Source organism: Diaphorina citri, unplaced genomic scaffold (genome assembly GCF_000475195.1).
Source record: "Diaphorina citri unplaced genomic scaffold, Diaci psyllid genome assembly version 1.1 scaffold1390, whole genome shotgun sequence".
Lineage (NCBI taxonomy): Eukaryota > Metazoa > Arthropoda > Insecta > Hemiptera > Psyllidae > Diaphorina > Diaphorina citri.
The window spans coordinates 3,316-13,411 of NW_007378816.1; the positions used below are offsets into that span (position 1 = coordinate 3,316).

Below are 10,096 nucleotides of genomic sequence, written 5' to 3' on the forward strand. Positions count from 1 at the left end.
AATAGAATAGAATAGAATATACCTTGTTTATCCTGCTGGGATAGGACTGAAAAGTCCCTTTTCCCCCGCAGTGTCAATAGTTTCGCGGGGAGCGGGGATGCTCCAAATTATAGGAATTTTGAGCCCCGGATTAAGATATACGCTGCAGGAGTGGAATATACGCCCGTTTTCTTGAGCATGTCTTTTGCTTTCTGAATGGTAATTTTAATAGGCACCGACATAATTACTATTAAGAGTGTCAGATAGGCACTTTTATGAATGGCTGTGTAGTTGACTATCTAGAAACCTTCAGCTTTAGTGAGGACTACTACTATGGATACTAGATGCATTTCTAGCCCTACGCGAAATTAAAGTAGGCGATCAATCTGACCTCAAAAATACCTCTGGAATTAACCTTGACTTTCAATGGTAGATACCTTGAATTTAATAGTGTAATATCTAAATATCAAGGAAAACAGAAACTTTACAAAGAAAATTTTGGAAAGGATCAGAAGGATAACGTACTTTGAGGAGAGTATCTGTTTTGATAAAGTCAAAATTTCAAAATAGTCAAACTACTGAAGAAAGTTACACAAACATTTCTTCAAAACAAGACTAAAGCTTTATGATATAGGCAAAATGATTGTAACGGTAATAACTTTATCAAAATTTCATTTTTCTTCAATTCACAAATTCGGAGCATCATGCAGATCTGTAGATACAAATCTGTTAAATCCTATTGTTAAATCCAGCCCATTTAACTGGTGGAACTATCATAGAAAGTAACCTCTATTAATATTAAAGTAATTTATCGTTTAGATTTGTAAAAATAAATGTTCGCCTTGTAAAACATAAATTTTATTTACTATACTATACGTACGTAGGTATATTACTTTTACCCTGTAGTAGAATTATTTTTAGATGTCCATTTTTCCTGCATGAGGAAACTTTTCCATACATATTTTTGCTCCTAGAACATTGCAGATGTATTTGAGTACCTAGTGTTGATTTATAAAAGGTTAGATTGTTAATTATGATGTATTTTCATTGCTCGTGCTTGATGTTGTAAAAAATGCAAATGAACTATGAACACCATTTCCATTTTTCACCTCCGTCGCTTTCATACCAAAGCCTGCATAAAGGAAATAATCGGTAATGCATATTTACATTGCATACAACTTCTATGTAGCGTATATCGTACCTTTTTATGTCAAGTTCATACATATCCTTTTGATGTTTTTCTATTGGAAAATCGCATTCAAGTAGATATATATGTGCCCAAGTAAAATCAACAAACTTGAGAACTTTTCAATTTCAACTTGAAAATCTTTGTAGGTAAAGCTTCAATACTCGTTCTTTAAAGTTGTAAAGTTACAGTTTAGTGTTGTAAAGCAGGGTCCCCGAAATGTACTTGAATTGTCAAAGTTCAAGACCATCTTTGCTGCCTTCCAGTGGTTTATTATACGATACCTACGTAGGTGCATGAGGAAACTTTCCTATACATATTTTTGCTCCTAGAACATTGCAGATGTATTTGAGTACCTAGTGTTGATTTATAAAAGGTTAGATTGTTAATTATGATGTATTTTCATTGCTCGTGCTTGATGTTGTAAAAAATGCAAATGAACTATGAACACCATTTCCATTTTTCACCTCCGTCGCTTTCATACCAAAGCCTGCATAAAGGAAATAATCGGTAATGCATATTTACATTGCATACAACTTCTATGTAGCGTATATCGTACCTTTTTATGTCAAATTCATACATATCCTTTTGATGTTTTTCTATGGGAAAGTAAATCGCATTCAAGTAGATATATATATGTGCCCAAGTAAAATCAACAAACTTGAGAACTTTTCAATTTCAACTTGAAAATCTTTGTAGGTAAAGCTTCAATACTCGTTCTATAAAATTACAGTTTAGTGTTGTAAAGCAGGGTCCCCGAAATGTACTTGAATTGTCAAAGTTCAAGACCATCTTTGCTGCCTTCCAATGGTTTATTGTACTTTTCCTGAAAAATAATTATTTTGGATTGAAAGGAGAAAATTCAATTATATCAGAACACTTATTCACGCGTCATGAAAACAGTCGTGACTTTTGTAGGAACTTTGTGTCCACAACCATTTCCAGGATTCGTGATATATGTTTATTAGACGCGATTCACACAAACACACACAACAAATAAATAGAAATAAATAACAACATTGTATGACAATGTAACAAACATGACACTATGTACAAAATGACTTGATGGAAGGAATTGACTTAGTTAAGATGGACTAACTATACAGCTGGGTATAGCTGTCTCTTATTTAGTACTTTGGGGCTGGAGCGTAAGCTGGAGCTGGGGCGTAAGCTGGGGCTGGGGCGTAAGCTGGAGCTGGAGCGTAAGCTGGAGCTGGCTTGTAAGCTGGGGCGGAGTATTTTGGGGCGCTGTAAGCTGGCTTGTAGGCTGGAGCTGGGGCGCTGTAAGCTGGGGCTGGGGAGTAAGCTGGGGCGGGTTTGTAAGCTGGAGCTGGGGCGTAAGATGGGGAACCTTCCTTCTTGACGACAGCGTTGAAACCGTTGTGGGCGTCAGCGGTGTATTCAACGATTCTCTTGGTACCGTCAGCCTCAACCAGACTGTAGTATCCTTGGACGTAGTCACCGTCTCTGGTTTCGCTTTGGCTGTGGTAGTCACCAGTGTGAGCGTCAGCTACTTCGTAAGAGAATTCGTATTTGGCTGGGGCTTCTGGGTATTCTGGGGCATAGCTTGGCTTGTAAGCTGGGGCTGGAGCGTAAGCTAGTATAGCTGTCTCTTATTTAATACTTTGGGTAAGCTGGGGCTGGAGCGTAAGCTGGGGCTGGAGCGTAAGCTGGGGCTGGGGCGTAAGCTGGGGCTGGGGCGTAAGCTGGGGCTGGAGCGTAAGCTGGAGCTGGAGCGTAAGCTGGGGCTCCGTATTGGGGTGCGGCGTGCACGGCAGCGATGGCTGCGAGGACAATGACGATCTGAAACATAGACACAAAATTAAATAAAATGACTGACTGGTATTGAATGTGACATGATATTTCTAGTATAGGTGGATTGATTGGTATTGCCTAAGATTTTTTTTCTTTTTTTTTATGGCAATGCTAAATGCTTGTTTTACTTTATACGTACACTTTTACAGTGTATATTCGTGAGCAGAAGGCAACTTGATATGGCAGATTCAGCTACAATATTTCTGTTAATTTTATTCATTGTGAAATTTTGGTGTTTTTATGGTAACATGAAGATTTATATGAGATATCAATGTTATTTGGAGTTTTCTTTTTTTTTATGGCAATGCTAAATGCTTGTTTTACTTTATGTACACTTTTACAGTGTATATTCGTGAGCAGAAGGCAACTTTATATGGCAGATTCAGCTACAATTTCTGTTAATTTTATTCATTGTGAAATTTTGGTGTTTTTATGGTAACATGAAGATTTATATGAGATATCAATGTTATTTGGAGTTTCAGAGGTTAGCTCTAAATAGGAATGATTGGAAAAGACAAAAACTGCTATTGCCAAAGAATTCCGAAGAGCAATACGTTAAAATATACAGGCTAATTAGTCCCAAATGATCAGAACTGAACACAGGAAAAGTTTATAGACTACTCATGTTTAGATTATTTTTTCCCCCTTCAATCAAGCCATTTATAAAAGGAAATACATTAAGTTCTTGTGGGGAAACTTGTGGAAATTCTTAAGCAATGTAGTTAGAAGTGGAAAGGCCTCAGCAACGTTAATGTGAAATAATCTGAATTTTGATTTTTACTGTACTATTTAGATAAATAAATAATATAGGGAATATAATAAAGCCATTTTAATTTTTCGAAATCCAGCAAATAAAGGCAAATCAGCCATGCTTAAAGAAAATCAATGCACTCAATTAAGTTTGCATTTTCAAGATAATATCTCCACAAAACCAAAACTTTTGTATATTACAATTAGATTTATTAGATAGATCCTCGGTTACTAAGATTTGAAAAGATTTTATGAAGAACTTTTATATATGTATCTAAATGAAAATTGTTGGAAAAGGCCCATTTTACAAATGTTTGTTGGTAGTTATCACGAAAGTAGATCATTTAATATTAAATTGGTCAAAAATAAACAGATATTAGAACAATTTTATTTCACAAAACACTTTGAAAAACTGACTATGTGAGGAAGTAGTATCACAAAGAACGATTAAAATCATTTAATAATAATGAAAGAAAAAACTTAAAACACAAATAGATAAGAATCTAACGTACCTTGGTGGACATGTTGATGCGATTAGTGTCAAATTGAAACTAGTACCGATTTGTACTACTAAAATTCTTTTATACTACAATCAAAAACATAGAATTAGCAAGGACAATTATATCACGGATCTGGCACAGGGGAGCGTGTTGAGGACGAGATTTTTGTGGGAATTTTGCTATAAATCCCACCATTAAAAAAAATACCCTGAGGACGAGTGAAATTACATGGGATTTTTATTGTCGTCCTCTCTATGATTTAGCCGACCAGAAATCTCACTTGAACTTGGTCGGATTTGACCGTGGAAAGTCCGGAAAGGTAAGATCACTTGATTCAGTGTGTCGAGTTTGTCGACAACTAATGTCAAAAATGTAGACAAGGACATGAAACACTTTTTTTTCAAATCGTTATAAAAATCTAATACCTATGTACAGCTAGGTACCTTACACTAAAGTGTGAAATGAATCAAATCGAATTCAAACGTAAACTTAACTCTGGATGTGTTGAATATTGACCCAAGAAGATGATTTGATGCGAGAAACACGGTGGATTGATTTTTCTTATAGTCGACAACTAATGTCAAAAATGTAGACAAGGACATGAAACACTTTTTTTCAAATCGTTATAAAAATCTAATACCTATGTAAATCTAATACCTATGTACAGGTACCTTACACTAAAGTGTGAAATGAATCAAATCGAATACAAACGTAAACTTAACTCTGGATGTGTTGAATATTGACCCAAGAAGATGATTTGATGCGAGAAACACGGTGGATTGATTTTTCTTATACTTTCGGGTTCCAGGATAGATGTTAACGTCGCATCGCGTAGAACGCAATATTTAAGGTAGAAACACACTACTATCTCGTCACGTGAGTTCACGTGACGAGATAGATGGTAGTGTGTTTCTACCTTTACGTTCAGGTTCAGTCCATCATTGAATCATGTACTATTTAATAGAATTTTTAGACTAACCTTTAGGTATCGATTTTCTAGTCTAATTCCGTTGATGTACACTGCGGGTTTCACCCCGCAAGGTTTCGCCTGAGGATCTCCAGGGTCAATAGTTAAAACAAAGATTAAAATCTAACCAACTCAAGTTGTTCTTTTTCACTGGTGTTTTAACTGAGATCTTTAGTTGATGTCATAAATGCCTTACAAATCCTATGGTACTTACTTTCCGTGTCCTCTTCTCTCTCATCAGATTTTTCTCCTCCAGAAGTTGGAGACGTAGAACGCTTTTTCTTTCTTTCGTTCTGGAAAATTGCTCCTAACTGGTCTTCATTGCTCATCCAGAAATGTTTCGAAAATCTTCGCTTGTACTTCTAACTTCTAACCTAAATCCTGACCTAAACAAGCCCATTGATATTTTCACCCTGTTTCTAAGGCCAAGTGCCCAAAGTGCAATTCTGTTGATAAAGGTCGCAAACCTGGTGAACTTGCAACCATCACCTTAGCATAGCATGTACTCATGCAGTACATGGTCGATTGAAATGAGTCCAGTTTGAAATTAATTCAGTTGCAGCCAGCGGCGATATGTTGAATGCACCGGTTCCCAATGCTAATGTGATAACTTATTTGTGAACACCGATAGTGATGGTGCTTATTGAATTCTGTTTTGAACTTTTGAAGAATGCTAGGAATGGGAAGTATGAAAACGTCTCTTATGGGATATTGAACAACAGATCATGGTATCAAAGTACTAAAGTATCATAATAGTAACAAAGTACCCTATGTGAAAGATTTTGCACTCAAGACCAAGCGACTTACATACTTTTCGTGTCTGTTTGAACAAGGGATCATACTTTTTCAATGGGGTACCACTTTACCAGGATGAGATCTTCCTCTGGCACTGGTGGTGTCCACACGTAGGCGACGCCGTATATCGATGTCGACTGAAACCCTACACTGCCTTGACAACATAGATTTACCTCGTCGATCGACGACGTCGACTATGTGTGGACACAGCTTACGATAGTAAGTGTGCTTCGTCCTGAATGGAGCCCGATCCACATTTTTGTCGTCCTTCTTGGTCTCTAGTATAAGTCCTCACTTACATACATGAAGACATCCTATCCCTAAAACCTAAGTGATTGAGTGTCCTCCATATAGGATATTGTACGTATGATTGCAGCTTTCCAAAGCTCAATTTCAGATTTTAGGAGGCGGTAAACGTGGTTTGGTGTTCTTGTTCTGTTAGCATCTTTCATCAACTTCATCCGCCGTTTTCAATTTTGTAAACAGTTTTTCTTTAGCTTTGTTTGGATGGTAGCAATATTGTATCGGGCAATTGATCTGCCTATAGGTTTATAATATTGGTCATCCTCAGGGTCCATGATTTCAAATACTATATTCAATTATTCATGTATTGTAGTGGCACAATCCGTGTAGCGAAATGGCCTGGAAGTGGAAGTATACCGTCACAACTACGATTGTGCCATGGCCCCTGGGGAAATAGGCATGTCACAGTTTTGTTATAGTTGAGACATGGCGCCAGAGGGAATATGACTGTTACAATTTTATTATAGTTGTGCCATGGCCCCTGGGGAAATAGGCATGTCACAGTTTTGTTATAGTTGAGACATGGCGCCAGAGGGAATATGACTGTTACAATTTTATTATACTCGTAGTTGTGCCGTGGCAGTCAACGCCGTCGACCATGGTCGATCGACGTCCTCGACTTGTGTGGACACAGCTTTAGAGAACATCCTACTTTTACTGGAATAGGTATTATGATAAACTAGGACTACACATACGTATGTAGGTACCTATTTACACCGAATTAGAATATGTTATTATTATTATTATTATTATTATTATTATTATTATTATTATTATTATTATTATTATTGTTGTTGTTGTTGTTGTTGTTATTATTATTATTATTATTATTATTATTATTATTATTATTATTATTATTATTATTATTATTATTATTATTATTATTATTATTATTATTATTATTATTATTATTATTATTGTTGTTGTTGTTGTTGTTGTTGTTGTTGTTGTTGTTGTTGTTGTTGTTATAGTGATCAGATACTTGTAGATTGGTATTGGTAGTGTTCGGCAAAATCACAGAACAAAGGTTCTTGTTGCGTTTCTGTCTGTAGGGTCTCTTGAATTCTGCAGGCACAATCCTCCGGTAGATTTTTCTAAAAGGGTTGCATCATACATGATTCCTGTCATATATCCAATCTATGAACCTTTCGATGTCTAAAGCTTTATACTATAAGGTCCCTTGAAATCTGCACGCACAGCTCTCCAGTACGTTTCGGGCTGCCTGACGTACAGATCTTCAGCTCTCGAAGATGGTTTTGGATTATGAAAAGACCCTAATTGGCTTTCTGTTCCAAGCTACTATCGAACTATTTAAGGCGGTCTTTATACTCTAGTACATGGTCGATTGAAATGAGTCCAGTTTGAAATTAATTCAGTTGCAGCCAGCGGCGATATGTTGAATGCACCGGTTCCCAATGGATCATTGAAGTTGAGCAACGTTGGGCGTCTTTGGTATCCGGATGGGTTACCTTTTGGGCAATAGTGAGTTGCTGAATTTTTCCGGTCCACACTAGGTACTCAAATACATCTGCAATGTTCTAGGAGCAAAAATATGTATGGAAAAGTTTCCTCATGCAGGAAAAATGGACATCTAAAAATAATTCTACTACAGGGTAAAAGTAATATACCTACGTACGTATAGTATAGTAAATAAAATTTATGTTTTACAAGGCGAACATTTATTTTTACAAATCTAAACGATAAATTACTTTAATATTAATAGAGGTTACTTTCTATGATAGTTCCACCAGTTAAATGGGCTGGATTTAACAATAGGATTTAACAGATTTGTATCTACAGATCTGCATGATGCTCCGAGTTTGTGAATTGAAGAAAAATGAAATTTTGATAAAGTCATTACCGTTACAATCATTTTGCCTATATCATAAAGCTTTAGTCTTGTTTTGAAGAAATGTTTGTGTAACTTTCTTCAGTAGTTTGACTATTTCCGTAAACTAGTCTCCTAATAATATAACCACAGAAAGCAATCTCGCCAGAGAAAGCCACACTGTCGCAGTGGGGTGGCCTTTTAAAAATAATGAAATTTAAAGCTGATATTTTTTGATGTCAGATTTAACTGAACGGTTTCCCACCCCTCTATCCTGGCCTCTCTCCCTCTTTCTCTCTCTCTCCTTCCTTAAACTTGACTTTTTTCACCTGCCTTGTAAGCGCTCGATCCCCGCCCGGGCGAATTTTATAAAAAAGTGTGATGCCTTTCTATAGCTGAATAGTTCAAATCGTTGTACTGTGACACGGAAATATTCAAAGAGGCTATTTGCCCCTCCATGGAATGTGAGACTTTGGGATCAAAGAGCTCTTTATGAGAGCATCGCATTTTATTGGCAATCAAATTATTGCGCTCATCATTGCCAGTAGTAAAATTTAATGTCTGACTCATCTTCGATACACATTAGCCAAATTGCACTTACCTTTGGCTACTTTTAGCTATGGATGCTGGCTGCCTGGATGGCCAGTCTCTGTGCCTTAGGGGAAATAAAGTGAAGGCTGTGAAGTAAGTGTTCTATTTTGTGCTTGCAGATTTTGCACAACCTATGGACCCGACACCCAGTCTTGTACTGACAACAATTCGATTTTTCGGCACATAAAAGCTCATCTTGCTCCTTTCAACTTCTGTAAGGGTGTACCACGAAATGTATCGCAATGTTAAATAGGCAAGAGATTAAAGGTACAGACTTACAGCGGAAAAACAGACTTTTCTCATAATTTATCCGAATTGGAAATGTTTAAATAAGAACTTCATAAATATGTACGATATTGTCATGTTTTATTACTATTATTTCATAACTTTTTTTGTTACTTGTGAAATTATGTTAACTAACTTGAATTCGTTTTCTTTCCTTGGTTTCAGAGAAGGCATACTGTTTCGACGAGCTAGGAGGAGGCGGCACCAGTTCGGAAAGCGACGAGGATGTCCGTCGCCAGCTTGCCCAATACTCTCAACATATCGTACCGACCAATCAGTCCCCGGGGACAAATCAGCCCCATCCCCTCCCCCTTCCTCCTCCCCAGCATAATATTCACGTCAATGTCCGTAAGTATCTTTTTTCATCGTGTCTTTGCCCTACCCCCCGGATGTTGTTGTTGTTGTTGTAGCGGCTTTAGCTATAGCCGAAAGGTGATGACAAAACAGAGAAAATATCTCTTCTATCAGCCATACCCCAGAGAACTTACAGCGGAAAAACAAACTTTTCTCATAATTTATCCGAATTGGAAATGTTTAAATAAGTTTAATCTTCATAAATATGTACGATATTGTCATGTTTTATTACTATTATTTCATAACTTTTTTTGTTACTTGTGAAATTATGTTAACTAACTTGTGTAATGAACCTATGACAAAACATTAGGGTATCAATAGAGCGATGATAAGTTGTGTATTATGTATTTTATATTTTTAAACAAAATGCCCACTCATATGTGGGTAACATAATAAATTTCAATACCTACATACTTCTTGCACTGCTGCAATGAACCTATGACAAAACATTAGGGTATCAATAGAGCGATGATAAGTTGTCTTTTATGTATTTTATATTTTTAAACAAAATGCCCACTCATATGTGGGTAACATAATAAATTTCAATACCTACATACTTCTTGCACTGCTGTATCTAGTACCTGTACGAAATTTACAATTCATAATAATTAGTGAGATACTATTGGAACTGTATAGTTTGTTTACAAATCCCAGTGTTCCTCAAATCTACATTTGCTTGTAAATTTGTTAGAAATTTTACTGGTAACACCACTAGTTCATAATAATTAGTGAGATATTATTGG

The 10,096-nt window shown here is 36.4% G+C and overlaps 1 protein-coding gene across 1 annotated transcript in view; it reads right to left on the reverse strand.

Moving 5' to 3' along the window:
- Positions 1-4,338, reverse strand: part of LOC103515659 (cuticle protein-like) — a 6,982-nt gene extending 2,644 nt beyond the window's left edge. The window contains 3 exon segments of the mRNA XM_008480597.2: positions 2,324-2,763; positions 2,765-2,968; positions 4,243-4,338. Coding sequence (XP_008478819.2) covers positions 2,324-2,763; positions 2,765-2,968; positions 4,243-4,254 — 656 coding nt within the window. The 5' untranslated portion in view covers positions 4,255-4,338.
- Between the last annotated feature and the right edge of the window lie 5,758 nt (positions 4,339-10,096).